The sequence below is a fragment of the Phymastichus coffea genome, unplaced genomic scaffold, assembly GCF_024137745.1.
Source record: "Phymastichus coffea isolate CEN01 unplaced genomic scaffold, Cenicafe_Pcof_1.1 PCOF00004, whole genome shotgun sequence".
NCBI lineage: Eukaryota > Metazoa > Arthropoda > Insecta > Hymenoptera > Eulophidae > Phymastichus > Phymastichus coffea.
Window position 1 is genome coordinate 2,843,937 of NW_026706815.1, and position 19,321 is coordinate 2,863,257.

Here is a 19,321-nt window from a genome sequence, read left to right on the forward strand (position 1 = left end):
GCGAGGCGATATGAGTTGGCGCCGAGTACCTTTGTGACGATAAAGGGGCCGATGAACTTGGGTGCTAACTTCGCGGAGATGCCCTGTGCCGCGCAGGACAATATGCGGTTCTTTTTCCACACCCAATCACCTTCTTTGAACCTGTGGTCCCTGTGTTTGGCATTGTAGTACTTAGACTGCCTCCGGGACTCATCCGAGGCGCTCTCGTGAGCTTGTTGAATGGCGGAACGGCTCTTCTGCATGTACTCGTTCCATTGTCCGATTCGAAGCAAACTCTCTTCCTGTTCGGCGAGCTCGTCCATCCGTTTCCGGAGAGTGTTCGGGGCTCCCGGTTGTCTGCCGTAATTGAGCATGGCCGGACTAACCCCGGTAGAACTGTGGACGGCCGTATTCAACGCGAACATGAGTTCAGGTAGCGCTCGGTCCCATTCCCTATGATTCCCCTGCAGATACGACGTAATCATCGTCTTCAGGGTGCGGTTAACCCTTTCCGTAGGGTTAGCCTGCGGAGTATAGGTTGGGGTGAAGGTCCGTTTTATCCCCTGGTCTCTCAGGTATCCGTCCACCAATTGATTGCGGAACTCGGTGCCGTTGTCAGACAAGAAGATCTTGGGTGTGCCGAAACGTAGGATTATTCGTTCCCGAAGTTCCTTCACGATCGTCTTGCCGTTAGCACTACGTATGGGTATGCATTCGACCCATCGTGTGAATACGTCGATGATTACCAAGACGTATTCGTGCCCTCGTGGGCTCTTTGGGAAGGGTCCGGCGATGTCGCCCGCAACCACTTGCCAAGACATAGACCATGTTCGGTCCTGCATGAGCCCGCGCGGTGGCCGTTGCTCGACCTTGCACTGTTGGCAGACCTGGCACTTCTGGACGTATCCCTTCACGTCCGAGTACATTCCCGGCCAGTAATAGGACTGGGCGACACGGGTGAAGGTCTTCTCGCGTCCTAAGTGTCCTGCTGTCTCTAGGTCGTGATTTTCGAACAGCACCGCTTTGCGTTCTTCTGGGGGCACGACGAGTTTCCATTCATCGCCATACTGATCTCCTCCTGGATGGTCATAATTCGGCTTTCGGTGATACATCACCCGGCCGACCACCTTCCAATCCGAGTATTGCTCTGGTTGACCCTCGACGCATCGGAATTGATCCGTGTACCAGGCGCTGTCCCTTGGCTTCGGCTGGTCCATTGCGCCAACCTCTGCCTTCGTGGGCTCGAAAGCGCGTGATAAGGCGTCGGGCAATACGTTGTCTGCCCCCTTTCGGTATTCAATCTCGAAAGTATGGCCTTGAAGTTGTAAGGCCCATCGGGCAAGACGTCCAATTGGATTCTTCAGGTTGTATAGCCATTTCAGGCTATTGTGGTCAGTTACCACCCTGAACGGGTACGCTTCTATGTATGGGCGAAACTTTTGGATGGCCCACACGACCGCCAAGCATTCGCGCTCCGTAGCTGAGTAGTTTTGCTCAGCCGGATTAAGGACTCTGCTAGCGTACTCTATGATTCGGTCGCCGTCTCCTGCCTTTTGTAACAGGACGGCCCCGATTCCGGTAGCGCTAGCATCTGTCTCCAGCACGTACTGCCCATCTGGTTCTGGTAATCCCAGGCATGGTGCGGACATCATGAGTGCCTTAATTTTGGCGAAGGCTTGTTCCTGTTCCTCTCCCCACACATATTCGCTCTTTTTTCCTGTTAACCTCGTTAACGGTTGAGCGTGTGTGGCGAAGTCGGTCAAGAATCTGCGGTACCACGAAGCTACCCCCAGGAAGGTGCGCAGCTGTCGCACGTTCCCTGGTCTTGGGTACTCCATGATAGAGCGCACTTTTTCAGGGTCCGGTCTGATCCCTTCGCGGTCGATCAGCAGGCCGAGGTATTTGGCTTCAGACTTGCAGAAGACGCTTTTCTCTCGATTGATCGAGAGGCCGGCTTCGCACACCCTGTCCAACACGGTTTTTAAGTGTCGTAGGTGATCCTCGAAACTGGACGATACCACTATGATATCGTCCAAATAGGCGAAGGCGAATTCGCCTAGTTCGGGACCGATCACACTATCGATCAACCGCTGGAAGGTGGCACCGGCATACGAGAGGCCGAACGGCATTCGTACGAACTGGAAATGTCCCAGTCCAGGTACGGTAAAGGCCGTAATCGGCCGAGATTCGATCTTGAGTGGGATCTGGTGATACGCGCTACTGAGGTCGAGCGTAGATATATAGCGCGCATTTCGCAAACGCCTTAGTATATCTTGCATAAACGGCAAGGGATACGCATTCGGCTCTGTGACTTTATTGACCTTTCGGAAGTCAATACAAAATCGGTATGAGCCGTCCTTCTTGCGTATCATGACCACTGGGCTCGACCAGCCACTGTCTGCTGGTTCGATTACCCCTTGGGTCAACATTTCCCTTACCAGTCTATGCATTTCTTGCTCGACCTTGTGCGATACTGGATAGTAACGCTGTTTAATCGGCTTCGTATCACCGACCCGAATCTCGTGCTCGATGCCTGCCGCACATCCCAAGCCCGTCGGGGCTCGGGATAGGGCCTCGTTGATGGTCTTCTGCAGCATGGTCTGTTGCGTAGCCGTAACCTCGGCCAGTCCGATTGTGGCTAATCTCGGACCAGCCTCCAAACTAGCTACTTCCAGCTCCATTTTGGCCTGCGATCCCTTGAACAGCAACGTGTTGTGGTCTGGATCAAGTACCGCTCTGAACAACCTGACGAAGTTCACTCCTAAAATACATTCTTCGACGAGGGTAGGGAGGATGGCTACTCTCGTCGGCATCGTCAATCCTCCCACGGTGAAAGGTAGCATGGCGTGACCGACGATCGTTAACTTACGACCGTCTGGTAATCCTGCCGTTCCCGCGTGGGTGGTATCTAATCTGACGCCTAGCACAGTCGCTATTTGTAGAGCATTACTACCCATGGCTGTGGTGGAAGCTCCCGGATCGTAGAGGGCCCGTATTTGGAAGTCCCCTATCTTCACCGGTAGCCACCAACGCGTCTCCTGTTCCGGGGAATATCGGGAAACAGTTTCGACGGCTCCACAGCTTTCCCCTTTATTTGTTATAGCGCTAACCATTGTGCTCTTGCGTGGTCGAGTGACGTTACTTGTCGTCCGAGCCCCTTTGGTTCGGACGATCGGAGTTTCCATGAGGTTCTTCTTCGACGGTTTATTTGCCTTAGCCCGTGCCCCCGAGGGCGTGTGCGATCCGTACGTCACCGCCTCGGCTGGTCTAGGGTCTTTGGCTTTACCAGCGTCGAAACCTTTCTTCTCCGAGCGCACTCTATCGCCACGCTTATCCTTGGCGTCAGCAATGGAGTTCTCGTCCTCGACGCCCAACACGCTCGCCCTTAACGACGTAGGCTGTGTTGGCGGGGGCCGCGAGATCTCTTTGACGGGGTTTGGGTTATTGGATGAAGGAGTGGGATCAACCCCACCTAACCACTCCTTTGGTCGTTTCCCTTATTACACTGGGGACAGAACTTCCTATAATAACCCAGTAGGCCGCACTCGGCACATTTGATCGGCCCAGAGAACTCTCTTCCTCGTTTACGGGGAGTCTCCGGCCTTTTACTTCGGTCATCGGAAGTCGAGCTTTTATCGATGCGGTTACTCTTCATTTCCGCCGATATTTCTTTAAGGGACAACAGGATTTGGTTGAATGCGTCGATGGGTGGGACTTTCTTTTCACCCTCGACGGCTTCCAGGCTCGGATTAGGTGCTGCCCCCGGGGGCGTCGGTGTGTAGACAACCTGGTGCGTCACCTTCTCGAGTACCTTTTCCATGCGTTCCAATCGATCGCTGACTTCCGGTTTATCACCGGACATGGAAGCCACTTTCCCTTTACGAGCCTTGCTCGCGTCGGTGCGGGGATGATATGCCATCTCAGGATACAAAGTCGACTGAGGGTCTGGCATCGTCCGCTCCATCCTCCGCTGATGCAAGTTGTGCTGGGCCGTCATGGCCAGGACGTTTAGGGTTCGTACGGAGTCCACTTCTGATCTCCGTATTTGGCTTTGGATTTCCGGTAGGAGGTTGGTATGAAGCAGGTCTAGCTGACTCTCGTGCGTCATCCTGGGGTTTAGCCGACTCATTAGGCCCATCAGGTTCGCGATATACACGTTCGCGGGTTCGTCTGGGCCCTGATATCGGCCTTGTACCTCTTTGATTAGACGCTGCTGCTGTTGCCTGCTGGTTCCAAACCATACTCTGGCGTCTGCCTCGAAATCCGCGAAGGAGAACCATTCATTCCTCATCGCCTCGAACCATACAAGGGCAGGACCGGTGAGCAACTCGGAGACAGCCGTGAGCATCTCGTCTTCCGTGAGTCCAGCGCTGCTCCTCGAGTTTTCTAATCTCGTTAAGAAGGTGTCGATGCTCGCGTTGCCCTCTCCGGAGAACCTGAGCTTCCATCCCCTGACGATGCGGCCGACGTCCCTTGTTGTGGATAACGGGCTCGACGTCTGTTGGGATGACCACATGCTCGGCGGGTGGTTGCTCACTTCAGCATTAACTCCACCGAGTTGATGCTGTCCACCCTCTCCAAAAGGGGGCGTTCGGCGGGGGGTCCTGTCGGGGGCCCCCGTGGGCCTTAGGCCTGGTCCGGCTGGAGTGCTCTGGGGTAGCCTTGCGTCGTAATGGCATGTGAAAGTGTCCTGGAATGCGACACTCCTACGCGTGTTTTCGGGTTGCGGTTCCTCCTTGGAAATGTTTGATTCGTCTTGCCGCGTACTTTTGTTCGCGGCATTCTCCAGTTCCGTAATCCTGGTCACGAGGTTGTCCATGTGTTCCTGCGCCCTGACGTTGGTCTGGACGATTTCTTGCATAACTTGGGTAAGGTCAGACGCATTTCTATTTCGCGATTCTTGGACCTCCCATTTCCTCTCATGTTCCCTGCATCGGAAAATGAGGTCTTGAATCATAATTGCGAATGCCGGCGGGAGTTTAAACTGGAATCCTTCGTCAGTTGTTATAGTAATTTCTTTATTGCTATTTGATTTTTCTCCGCTGTCCAGGGCATTCGCGATGTTTATCGCGGTTTTCTGAACCCGCGATATTACGTCCGCACTCTGTAGTAATTGGGCTAGCGGGTGTTCTCCTTCCTGCTCGGATGCTGTGTGTTCCTGGCATAGGGACACGATTAGCTCTGAGCGTAGGGCGGCTTTTTTGGCTGGACTGCTGTTTTGGTGTTCGACTTCCGCAAAATCTGCTGCGGAATATTCGCCGAGTAGCCAGTTATGCAGTCGGGCAGCTCTCGAGAGCTTGCTCCCGCTAGTCTTGAGCTCCAGCTGGTCGAGGTATTCTTCTATCTCCTCTTCCTGGAGCGTCCATACCCAATTCTCTACTTCAGTATGAGTGCGGTCCATGATTTGCTGTTAGGTTACTTGCGGTTGAATTTGTTTGTAAAAATGCAGGTATTATACGCGCGTGCGAGTGTTATATTAAAATTCGTGCGCCGAATTGAAGAATAAAAAAAAATTTTTATTTGCCAACACTGGGCTTGATCAAGGGCGCTTAATGAATTAATTGCCGAAAGATTCTTTGCTCGTAAATACGCAATATAATGATCCTACCTATCAGACGTACTAACTGTTTGTTAGCACGGCTGTGTGAGTTAGTATCTAAAATATTGTAATGAGCGTTGTGCGTAAACACCAATAATCGCAGACAATAATATTAAAAAAACTATGCTAACACAATACAATGTCGAACAAAATTATTCAATTGAATTAATCCCGTTTGAAAATTGCCGGTGTTAGTTTTTCCCCGGGCCAACGGGTATAATATTATTTGCGGCAATTTTCAAGATTCGTTGGTGTTTACGTTCTAGAATCTTTCGGTCGCACTCGCACGCGTTCACAGGTTTTGTTTACAAATTTTCGCCGCGGCGGGCCTTCGCAAGCTAGCTAACAGGTATTGTTTACACTGGTGGCTTTCGGTGTCGAGTGCGCACAACAACACTTGACTGCCACCTGAGCTATTGGTTGACCGAGCGCAAGGTTAATATAAAGAACCGGTGTTTTGCACAATCAAAAACACCGTAGGTTCTTTGACGTTGGGCGCCATGTAACGGGGTAAAACCGTTTAATAATTACGTCGCGTGATTATGCTAAGGGGACACGCGTGAATCGTTAATGCTCACTACTAATACGGGAGAGCACGAGAAAGCATACGCCGGTCAACCGATTGTCGTTTATAACCTAGCTAAATTGAGTGGAAGCTATGTGAGGAGAGAATCAACGAAAACACTTGTTAGTATTATAGATCGGATGCTTTATTATTTTTCTAACTCACAAAGGTCGGCCCGCGAGTTTGTTTACACGCACGCTCGCTCATCGGCAACACGCTTTGCCGGTACGCTCGCTGCTCTCTGATATTAGAGCCTCACACGCACGCATCGAATACCGAAAGTTATTTATCCGACATGTAATTCCGATCGCGTAATTAAGCTGGCCAGCTTACCTTATAATCGTGAGTGATCGGAGACAGTCACAGCAACTCGCACAGCACGGAACAGTCGCTTATTGTTTTTGATATTCGCGAGCCGCGAACGCGCGCACGTACTGGTTTCGCCCTCGATGGCGAAACCTCACACACTCTCCCTGGATCTCTCGATCGGGCCTCTGACTCGCAGCTTGGCAGCTCCTCGGCGGCTACAATCCTGGATCACTGGCTGCTAGTTCACGAAGCGTACAGACGGCTAGGGCACGTAAATCGGCGGTGGTAACAACAGAAGCGGGCGGGCTCAACTACAGTCGATGCTTCACTGGTTCAAATTCGTTCGCGCGCGTTCCGTCTGCTCGCGTGCAGAATTCCTTTATTACATATTTTTGTCCCCCCGGAAGGTGCTGCCCTCACGGACAACGATAAGGTCACGTAGTTAGCGCTAACTTGACGTTTACCGTCACAATTATTAAGTTTTAGTTCTGCGAAGTTTAATTTGGTTGCGATGATGAGTTGGTTGGTGTAGAATGAAAATGAAAATATTTTTTTCCATAATCATAAAATTATTACATATCAATGTAATAAAATTTTTAGCGGAAGAAAATGTTTTTTCGCTTTGTATGTTTTACTTTTTCCTCGGTCCTCTGTTCGTTCATCCACCATTGCCACCCTCTGCAGATTCATAGGTAATGTAAAAATTTTTTATAAAATCCTCAAAAACCCGTGGAAAAGTATTCAGAAAGTCTTCGAAAACTCCTCAAAAAGTCCTTAAAAGATTCCACTTGAATTTGTAAATTTTTGAAGGACATCTGAAGAAATTTCTGAGTAATTTTGAAAACTTGCAGGGACAGCATGTCCTTGAGGCGTCCTGAAAAAGTCCCCAAAAATTTTTTAATACAGTACCCAATAAAGTCCTCAAAAAAAAAACACGGTAAAATATCTAGAGATGAACGCAAAAAATACTCCAAATAGTCTTTAATAACATAGTTGAACAATGTCCTCGGAAAAGCATCTGAAAATTTCTCAAAGAAGTATCCAAAATAGTAATTCAAAAATGTATAAGAAAAAGTCCTCAAAAAAGTCTTCAGAAATGTCCTATATTAAGTCTCCGAAAAAGTATACACAAGAATACACGAAAAATCCTCAGAAAGTTCTGAAATAAGTCCACGAAAATGTTCTCAAAAAAGTACATGAAAAAGTACTTAAAAAAAGAATAGTCCTCAGAAAAGTACTTTTTTCTGTACTTTCTTAAAAACTTTTTTAAGGACTTTTATGTCTATTGTCTTGATAACTTTTCCGAAGACTTTAGTGTATATCTTTGAGGATTTATTTTTGTACTTTTACGAGAACTTTTTCGTGTACTTTTTTGAGTAATTTTTCGAAGACGTTTCTGAGGACTTTTCTGAGAACTTTTTCGAGGAAGTTTATGAAAACTTTTTCAAGGGCTTATTTGAGAATTTTTCTAAAGACATTTTTTAGAATTTTTTCGAGAATTTATCTGAAGACATTTCTGAGGACTTTGCTGTCTACTTTTTTATTTACTTTCTTGAAAACTTTTTTGTGGTCTTTTTCGTGTACTTTTTCGAGGACTTTTTCAATTATTTTTTCGCATATTTTATTTTGTAAGTCTTTGAGGACTTTTTGGTGAACTTTTCCATGTATTTTTATCATTCATGACTTTTATTTACAAAATTTTGACAAAAATCATATAATTTTAACGATTTCAAAAGTTGTTTAACATTTTTATCAGCATTTTCCTATATTTATCTCGCAAAATTTTTTTGTTCTTAATCACTGCATGTTGACAAACTCTAAAACAGTATTCAATATTTCGATTAAAATTTACGAATTTCAATTCTTAGATATACATTGTTAGCTCCGATATTTCAATGATAGGATGAGATTTCGAATTTAAATTCATGTTTTTTAGTATGTATAGGTTTATTGAAATACTATTCAACTTTTCAAATTTAGGAATATTTTTTATCTCAAGAGAAAAGCTTATGCTATCGAATGTTAATTTCTTTTGCAAAAAAGATATATTTATTAACTCTTTCGCTATGAAATCTAGTTGGATGAAGACAGGCAAGCACAGCCCATTGAAAACATTCATTATGTGTATTTTAAACATTGACACATATTTTTTTATCTACTATTTATTTTGATAGTTGAATATAAGAGCCAGGTTTGAAAGGATTAAATTTATTTATATTAACAGTAATGCCAATGATAGTTTTTAATGTCCAACTGGAATATTTATCTTGAAATTCTTCTAAATTTTTAAATATAACATCTTCAATATTTTTTTGTAAACCATAATTGAAGATCTGTCGTTCTATAAATGAAAACATTTTCAGTATTGAAATACTTTATTTGAATATTATATGAATCCTTTATATTATATTTTATTACAGAAAATTGAGCTCACATTTCTATATTTATTTTTAGAGCATTATGAATTGTAAGATATTTTGGTATTTGTAATTGTAAGAGTTTATTTGCTACTTTTAAGAATGACTTTATATCTGTATGTTCTTGATTGGCTATGAATGCAGTAATGATACGTTTTTCACATACAGAATTTATCACACTCCAAATAACTCCATCCCCTTGAATTTAGTTTGGAATGATTTGTAATAGGTTAACATTTCCACTGACTTTTAAAAAATTATTTAAATTGATTTCAATTGAATTTAAATGAGAAGCGCAAGTTTGATATCTCTGTCGTATTGTTTTACATAAGTTAGTCCACAACATATATTCTTCAAGAGAATTCAAAGCAGTATATACCTTAAAGAAATATACATATCTAATAAAATCATCTTTGTCTGCATCTGAGTTGTAATAAGCTTTCCATGAATCACGTACTGTATTTTCAAAATGAGAAATAGAAACCATTGGCCATTACGCTGGAAATGCGCGTAGGATAACTACAACTACTACTACTAGTACTACTACTACGAGGGTGGTCCGATAAGTACTTAGCCTACAAAAGAAAAACGAAAATTTTGGAAAAGTGGTGTTTTATTTTTCAACATAGTCTCCTTTTAGTTCGATACACTTGGCCCAGTGATGCTCCAACTTCTTTAACCCGTCTGAAAAATACGTTTCCTTGAGGTCTGAAAAGTAGGCTTCCGTGGCAGCGATTACCTCTTCATTCGACTCAAATGTCCGCCCAGCGAGTGACTTTTTCAAGTTTGGAAACAAAAAGAAGACGCACGGGGCTAAATCTGGAGAATACGGTGGATGGGGCAGTAGTTCGTAGCCTAATTCGACCAATTTGGCCATGGCGACAGCGGAGGTGTGAGCCGATGCGTTGTCATGGTGGAAGAGCACTTTTTCCTTCGCCAAATGGGGCCGTTTTTTCTGCAATTCGACGTCAAATCGGCCCAATAATTCGGCATAGTACAGCCCTGTGACCATTTTGCCCCTCTCCAGGTAGTCGATGTAGATCACACCTTGTGAATCCCAGAAAACGATGGCTATCACCTTTCCGGCCGATGGGGCAGTCTTCGCCTTCTTCGGAGCACTTTCGCCGGGTAAAGTTCACTGTTTCGACTGTTCCTGGGTCTCTGGTGTATACCAATGGATCCATGTTTCGTCGACTGTCACGAAACGACGCAGAAACTCCTTCGGATTGCGCTTAAACAGCGTCAGACATTGCTCTGAAGTTGTCTCACGGTTGCGCTTGTTGTCTGGAGTGAGCAAACGCGGCACCCATCGTACCGACAGCTTTCTCATGCCCAAAATTTCATGCAGGACATGACCCACGCGGTCTTTTGAAATGCCTACGATCTTAGCTATCTCGCGCACCTTCAATCGTCGATCTGCCAATACGAGATCGTGAATTTTTGTCACGTTATCCTCCGTGGTAGCTGTTTTCGGAGCACCTGGACGTGGCTCTTCAAAAATCGACGTGCGACCACGTTGAAACTCGTTAAACCAATTTTTGACGGTCGCCATCGAAGGAAAAGAGTCACCGTCCATAGCATCCAAGCGCTTTTTGATTTCGCTGCGCGATTTCCCTTCCAAAAACAAGAATCGAATCAGCGACCCATACTGCTCTTTTTCCATTTTTCAAAAATCAACGGACACACTTGCTTTCACACGCTCTCAGAAATAAACTACAACTCCGATCCAGCTGAAATCTTGACAGTAACCATCGAAAAGGTTGTACTAGGTGATAGAATATTTCTTTTGCGAGAGTGGCGCCATCGGGCGGTGAGGCTAAGTACTTATCGGACCACCCTCGTATTACTGCTACTACTACTAATACTACTACTATTACTGCTATTACTACTACTAGTACTATACTATCACTACGAATACTACTATTACTACTATTACTGCTACTGCTGGTTTAGCTGAAAAAGCTAGTGAAACGAGCTGTCTCGGAAGACTGTTCTCTTTGCCGGATGAGCACGGCTGTTAAGCACTATGGTGTCACTGAAAACAGCGATTTCCACTATGTAGGCTGATGAGGGGATAGTTACATGAAAGAGTGAAATAAAGGATTTATATAATTTAAATTCATAGATAAATCGTCACAATTGCTAGAGAGAGAGATTGAAAGAGCCTGATGTACGCGCCTAGCCAGCACATAGTTTATCAAGCTAGAGACGCTATCCTTTCTCGGAGAGTTCACGCCTAGCTAGCATTCAACTTAATAACATTTATTAGTATATTAGGTATTTACTATTGGGGGGGGAGTCATGACTAGATTAAGAAACGACTCTGGGGGGTCGTTTCATCACCCTCTTTCTGACTACAGCATATCCATGCTATACAATGTACGCTTCTAGCAAGTTAAAGACACTACCTCTCTCCAAGGGCTCATATCTAGCTAGCATAGCATAAAACGCACCACCTTCATCGGGCGGCCTCTTTATGTCCCAGGACATACACATATCCCTTATGCATTGGTACTGCTGGAACACATCTTCAATACGAAAGATACATCGATTGCGTTTTAGACGCTCAGCATGAGGTCTCGAAAGGTATATCGATTGCGTTTTAGACGTTCAGCATAAGGTCTCGCCTTTTCACGATAACACAGACAGGTATCGCGGTATCGCGATATCGCGACACTTTCATTGGATGGCCTCTTTGTATCCCAGGACATTCATATATCCCTTATACATTGGCGGCTTCCTTTAACGGCTCCTTTGTGTCCCAAGACATACATTGCTTATCTACTTCCTTCCTCTTAGATCACGTTATGCTCGACCAATCATCATATTTTTCAAGACAGACAGATGTGGCTTTCACTTTCTCTATCTGTCTTTTTTGCCCTTACTTAGTTTCTGCCCTGCTATCAGTGACATATCTCTCTAACTAATAGAAATTTTATCTATTAGATTAAATAGAAAAATAAAGATATATATTTTTTTAATACAAATAATACTGGATAGAGAGATATATACAAGCTTAAATCTTGCTCGTGATAGTATGTAACAGTGCCATCCTTTTTGTTTACTTGTGTGTCGTTTCTTCACGTCTCAGTATTATGCGTAGTTTCTGAATAGAATCTTTACTTGAAACAAAAACAAATTATATAAATCAACTAAAATTTCAAATATATTAATTATATTAATATCATATTACAGACATTGCTGGCATAGAAGATGATACTGTAGGTGAGATCAGTATTCAAGTAGATATTTTTACAAATCCTGGAACTGGAGAACAAAAAGTAACTGTAAAAGGTATGGAAAATTTACATCTTAAATATTAATTTTATTATATAACATAACATTTTAAAAATTTTGTGACCTTATTTCTAATATATGTATTATGTTATGGGGAGGCGTATTTTCGCTTTGCTATTCCGACAAGATAGATCATTTAGAAGTATTATTATACCAAACTTTATAATACTGTCCAACTTCAGAGTAACCATTACTTTAATCAGAAATATATAGTACATTTCTTGATAACTGATTACACCTTGACCGGTGATATGAAAGTATATTGAGGAAGTTTATTAAAATATTTCCAATATTATACTTTTATCATTATATTAATATACAATAGTATTTTATTAAGGGAAGTTTGTTATTGTCTTTTTTTGTTTTTAATGTTATTTGTTATTAACAAATTAAGGTCCATTACAAAATCGAAAGAGATAATATTAAACTAACTATACCACTATTAAGCAAAGCTAAAAAAATATACTCATATTTTTCATTTATCATTTGCAATTTTTTATAAAGAAAGTTAGTTAAACAAATTATCTAAAAAGTGCTTGTTTTTCGAATCTGATTACATTTTATAACGGGGTTTTAGCTCGTGCTCTTTTCGGGCTAAATCAGTTATATAATAAATAGTTCTCGCGGATTAATATTTTAACAAAGCGAAGTGCGCTATCCAAGGCAACCCTGTGCGCCAGTGCGAACAGTGCTTGGGTCCAGCCGCATCAGCTTGCCTCCTTCCTTACGTAGAAATTCGGCCCGCGGAGAGTGTCGTGAGCCACAGGTTACTTGGTGAGGGACAACCTAAAGAGTCTCGCGGCGAAGTAGTTATACAATAGGGCAGGTGTATCGGAATAAGTTGCTGCGGATTTTGGTAGAAACGAATCGTGTATTTCAGGCACTTACGAATAGATACAAGCGCGCGTGGTGGCGAAATGTGAGCGGCAGCGAACAAGGCACGATGCAACGCAGCGCGCCGATTTTGTCAGCAACCGAACAAGATCGGACAACGAATTCGCTTAAAGCGGCTCGAGGCAAGACGCAATGCCGAGCAAAATGACAGAGTGCGTAAGTCGGGCGAAAGACTAAAGTGACAAATGCAGTTAGCAAGCGATAGGAGAGAGAGAGAGTCTAAGAGAGAGAGAGAGAGAACCGAGTAGGTACTTACAGTAGTTCTCGTCGGTTATTAGAACGGCAGCAACGCACGAGCAGTAGATCGCGACCACGCTTACTCCTGTCCTACACTCACGCGGGCATTCTCGCTTCCTAGCCTTATAGCTGACGGAATTCCTGTCAACATCAGCTATGCGCCTTCGCTTATCGCTGGCGATCTTTGGACTCGTATAATCGCCACTGCGTACTCGCTTACTTCTTCGAGATCTCTCATAACGCAAAAGAAAAGATGTTACTGTCAAACTATGCTAGCGTCCGTACTTGTCTCTGCTCGCATGCCAACTGACTAATTGCGCGCTCTCCCTCTCTCTCCCCTTCGCGATCGTGGTCTCTCCGCGACATCCGCGCTAGGGACTATCGATAGTATAGATCGTAGGACTCGACTCTTACCTTGTTCGCTGACATTTCAACTGCGCTACAAATTGCAAATTATTATAATGCATGGTAAAGTATAAATATGATTAATAAACAAACTGGCTGCAGGGAGAGAGAGACATAACGAGAATGCGACTCGTTATAATTTTTTTGTTAGACTTTAATTTATAGCTGTCAAACATTAAAACTTTGATACCGACGGTCACCTAATTGTAAGTGACGCATTTAATGGTTGCGTGCTTAAGTTGGAAAAATTTATTTTTCATTGGAAAAATTTGTAAACCATATTGAAGATAACTTTAAAAGTTTACGAGTAAACATCTTAACAAGTGAAGGAACTTAAGTCATTTTTTATCATATAAACACGAAATAAAACAAGATATGGAAAAAATATATAACATATCATCGTGTAAGATGAAGACAGCATTTTACGGCTAGAAATGTTCTGTTCCTTTATGCAAGATATACCTATAAGTACACCTAAATAATACTGAATTAAAATTCAATCGAATTAAATGATCAATGTTTGATAGATAATTTTTATGCCAAATTGAAGTCTAACAAAAAAATGTTATATAAATTTTTTGCATACTTTTCCTTGTACAAGCGATCGTCGCAAGCAGATTTGAAAAACAATAACTTTTTAGGTAATTTATTTAAATAACTTTCTATAATCAATTGTAAATAGCAAAACAAAAAACGGATTGTAACGTTTGATTCAATCTCACGTTAGTGAAGTAAATAGTTCGGACTCTTATTGTTTTATTTGTAATCGTGTTTCCGAGAGTCAACAAGAAGTTGCCATCTAAATACTCTATAAGAACTGAAATTTCAATAATCACCGAATAGCAAACACAATATTCGCTGTTTCGATGAGCCGTTTAAAACACAATTGAGTATTGTTGTATCTATCGAGGAAAAGCCCGACAGTGCCGCAACGAATATTCGATTTTATTTCTAGGCAATTAATAGTTTTAGAGAGGAGATATTCTAAGGCTACTTTTTCTCGTAAGAGAGAGAGAGTCTTATGAGTTGAGGGCTTAGATTATCGTAAGGAAAGAAATTAGCAGGCTAACCATTGAATAATGAAATCAGTCTCAGGAAATAACTGAGTCTTTATGTCGATTCAATGCTCGCACTGCTAAGCAAGGTAGGATAGTGAATCCTCTTGCCGCAGCGACGAGCGTATTTATACTTGTGAAATTGGCTCCTTTCTACGCTTGGTAGCCCCTACAACGCTATTTTTGATATTAGCATAAACTTTGTACAGGTTTTGTCGCAAAATGGCTCGATCGAAATTGAAATTTAATGATTTAAAAAATCAAGGATGGAATAACAAATTTTTTAATATAAATCGTTTCTATAATAAATAAAAATTTTTTATTTATTGATAACTCAGTCAAAAATCAGTTATCAAAGTGTCAAATTCTAGCTTCTCTGTCTTAATACGCTACGATAACAGTTGTATATTCGAATTTACAATATACTTATTTTTTGCAAACTTACTGACACTATTTACTTGTAAAGTAAATTAAATTAACAAATACATATTTAATGACTATAATAACTTGAGATTCGAGATCAGCGCATCAAAATTGACTAAAAAATGCTTTTGTTCATTTGAAAAAACTTTGCAATTGTCGATTTTGCATTGTAAACAATAATTTTCCCACTCTCGTGACGTCAGGCTCCTTATATGGTCTTGTTTTCGCCGAATTGATCTAACACATTTATATGTATATGAGAAGAGCGCCTTCGCTCTAGTACCGCTTTTCTTTAGTTTTATCGTGCACTACGGGTTGCTATTTTGCAGTGGGAGAAAAGGCATATCAGGCTGGACTGTTACAAGATAATTTTGTTTTAAATTGCCTTTAAATGGCATAATTAGTTTGATGCTATCTCTTCCAGTTTTGGCATAAACCTTAATGAGTTAATGTATTTAATTTTTATATTACTACGACTCACGGTTTTGAATTCACAATCGAATAGTTCTGAACCGGCACTTCGTTCTCAAGTCTACGCAACTCCTTTACGAGTCGAGCAGCGTGCAATACTACTCCGCTGCAAAGACTCGCACTCACGCGCATTCTTCGGGCCCGATGTTGCGTGTCTGTGGCAACGGTTCTCAGCTTTCTCACACACTGGGGTAGTTGCTAGCATGCGCACAAAAGACTGGGAGAGAGAGAAAGAAAGAGAGAGAGCACTAACCGTCGACGGGGCTGTTCTTGGACACTGCTATTTGTGAGCCGGCAACGACGCACGTAAAGTTACTGGCGGTGATCGCGTGTTGACTCGCTGATGTTTGCTGTTGCACGATCGGTGACCTTTTCGTGCGTTGGAGATGCGACTCATTTCTGTTGGCGATGACAGTAAAGCCAGTCGATTACTGCCGGCAATCGTTTCGTCGATACATACCCTCTTCCCTTTTTTAGTTCTCTTCCTCCCTCTCTCTCTCCCTCTCTCTCTCTCTCTCTCTCTCTCTCTCTCTCTTTCTTTCTTTATCCTGATTTCTCCCTTGTGGGCTTGGAAAGTTAGCAAAACTAGCGCGATTCTTTCTTCCGGTCGCTCAGCAAATGGCCGCCACACCTCAAACAAAAATGAAAGATTAAATTAAATATGAGTGCGCAACTGAATGAGCACACACACACACTTCATAGCGACGGGCGAGCGTTAAATGGGAAATTGGTCAACAGAGCCGATTCTTTCATTGCAAACAGATTCTAGATTACGTGCATGTAGTATGCTATACGAGTGTAAACATTAAATAATCATATGCAAGCTTAAAAATGAAACTCCGCTGAAATAAAAGAATACGTGTTTATTATTTGTCGATACTGAGGAATTGAAAAAATTAGAGAAAGATTAGAGATTTGCACTTAGGTACAGTACCGGTCAATAATTTTAGACGGATAAATTCATTTTTTACTCCAACATGCAAATCATCTCAAATATCTGTCGAAAATATCTTTTGAAAAAACCATTGAAATGTTCTCGCCAAAGGTTTCTTTTTTGAATAATTAAATATTAAAAAAAAAATTTTTTTTTTTGAATTATTAAGCTCTTAAACAGTTTAACAAAATTTTCCATTTTTCATTATTGTTCAACCACTTTCAATTTTTTTATTTTATTTTATCAGGCGTTATTCCGAAGACTATGTTTATATACAGGGTGTCCCATTTTAACTTTCGGATGAAGATTACCCGGAGATTTCATGGTGACCTTTTCGTGACCTTCAAAGCCATTTTTAAGGTGTTTTCAAGGTTAAATTCATTTATTTAAATGGCAACCCCTATTTTTGACACCGGATTCGGAAAGAGCGGAAAATTTTACGTCTAAAACGGTATTTCAAAATTTTTTTCATGACCTTGAGAAGGTCGATTTAAGGTCAATTACTTGATAAACCGGCTACGGGTGATTTTTTTTAATATTTAAGATATCGGAAAATGACCTCTACAAAATTTGTACATAACAGAGTCGGGCCCCTGAGGGTATCAACAACTTTGAACTTGAACTTTATTTAGATACTAAAGACAAGAATTCTCGATATATTTATGTCACGCATCAGTTGACAATGAATTTCTAGCAGTGATCCTAAATTCAAAATTTAAGTAACTTAGTTATTTCTCTTCATGCAATCGCAAAAACATTACGTGTTTCTTACTATCGAGTGTGCAAAGTACCGTATGAAAGTGTACGTAAATCAAGAAAACGTGAAGTCAAACATGACAAATTAAAAACTAGTACTTTGTCTAAAAAGAAAAGCATGTAAAAGTTGAGGTTAGCTTTACGAAATGAAGATTTATCATATTCTGATATTTAATAAAAATTGGGAATGTCGTATAGCTCAGTATTTCGCATGTCAAAGATATCAAGATTTACAAAGTAATACTGATCAACCACGTAAAGAAAAAGTTCGGAAAAGTAAAAAAGACGAATTCATTGTTGTATTAGTACACATGATAGAAAAATAATTGCTTTTCAAATAATATCAAATGTTAATGCATCGAAAAATAAACCAGTTATTTTAATAATAGAAAATCGGAGCTTGTGTGAAGCAAATTTAAATGGACGCATTTCTGCTAAAAAGCCCCTCCTTCGATTCATTAATCGTTAGAAACATCTTGCACGGGAAAAAAAGTATATAGATAGAGAATTAAAAATTGGAAAAAGCTTTTATGAACAAACGAATCAAAATTTTAGTTATTTGGCAGCAAACGTCAACAGTACATGTGGCGTAGATTTGGAGAACGATTTTTTAAACAGTGTCTTACATTAACGGTTAAGCATGAGGGAGGAAGTATCATGGTGTAAGATTATTTTGCTTATGATTAAGTGGACAATTTTTTGTAATTATTAATCAATACTTTGCAAGACTAGGTAAATTAGAAAGGCCTCGGATCAGGGGGGGGGGGGCATCAGATCAGTAGGGGCATCAGTCTACTTCATGATCTGAGATCCGTGCGTCTTTAAATCAACACTTTCTGATCATGTGTAATCTTAAATCTATGCATTTCTAAATCAACATTCATAGCGTGATATAATATTTTAAAATCTGTAATGCGGTACATTACAAAGCTTTGCCTGAGAGTGTTGCATTATTTGCAACACCTCAGAAAAGCCATCCCCGTCCCTTGCCTCCCCGTAACCAGTCGTATAACGCGAACCCAGACGCGCCCTAAAACAAACACTCATTTTTTCAATGTTCGAACAACAACACCGGAGAAATTGGCAAGCCAGATGAACGCGATCCGACAGACACTCAAAAATGAAGCGCACTACAAAATAAGAGAGCGCACGCACACACGCACTCACGACCACGTGTTGCCGACTGGAGAAAAAGCACGGGAAACTTAACTGGGAAATGCAACGGAAATGCATGTTGATGACACATGTAGATCCGTTATACTTCCAGACACTAACACTAACGCTCGTGGAACGCTAGCATACCTGGGGTGAGCAGACAATCGCCGATGAAGTGGCAGCCGGCAATCAGCTGTGTCGGGCTGCCGCACACCATCGGCGACATCCTGAGCGCCACACATTCACAATGATGACCACTAGTGACATCCGGAAAAAAAACACTCGGAAACCCATCACCTGACTGAAACAGGAGTGCTCCAGGAGGCGCTCCAAAGACCGGTATAGGAACAAGAGGTGCACGCGCGAGAGAGCGAGCGGACATTTTGAAGCGCCGAGACAAACTGAATATGAGCGAGCGAGACAGACTGAGAGCGAGCGAGCGAGACAGACTGAGAGCGAGCGAGCGAGACAGACTGAACGTGAGCGAGCGAGACAGACTAAACAAGAGCGAGTGAGACAGACTAAACAAGAGTAAGCGAGATAGACTAAATAAGAGCGAGCGAGATAGACTATATGAAACGAGCGAAATGATAAATAGAATTAAATGTAAATGCGAAGATGAGGGCGCTACGAATGAAATGACTTAAATTATTTTATTACTCGCAATTCATTAAAGTTGAAATTAAAAACGAAAATGGAAAAAAACCGAATTATGAAAATTCGTATGCGACCGACATACCCTTTAATATAATAACGAGCGACAAACATTCCGACAAATTAAATTGATAAATTAACCGACGAAATTCGAACTTCTGACGAAATTCG

At 42.1% G+C, this 19,321-nt stretch overlaps 1 protein-coding gene across 1 annotated transcript in view; it reads left to right on the forward strand.

The window, feature by feature from the left end:
• Positions 1-19,321, forward strand: part of LOC131666732 (protein unc-13 homolog A-like) — a 957,113-nt gene that overhangs the window by 771,827 nt on the left and 165,965 nt on the right. The window contains exon 14 of the mRNA XM_058939609.1: positions 12,065-12,163. Within this exon, the coding sequence (XP_058795592.1) occupies positions 12,065-12,163 (99 nt within the window). The remainder of the gene's footprint in view (positions 1-12,064; positions 12,164-19,321) is intronic.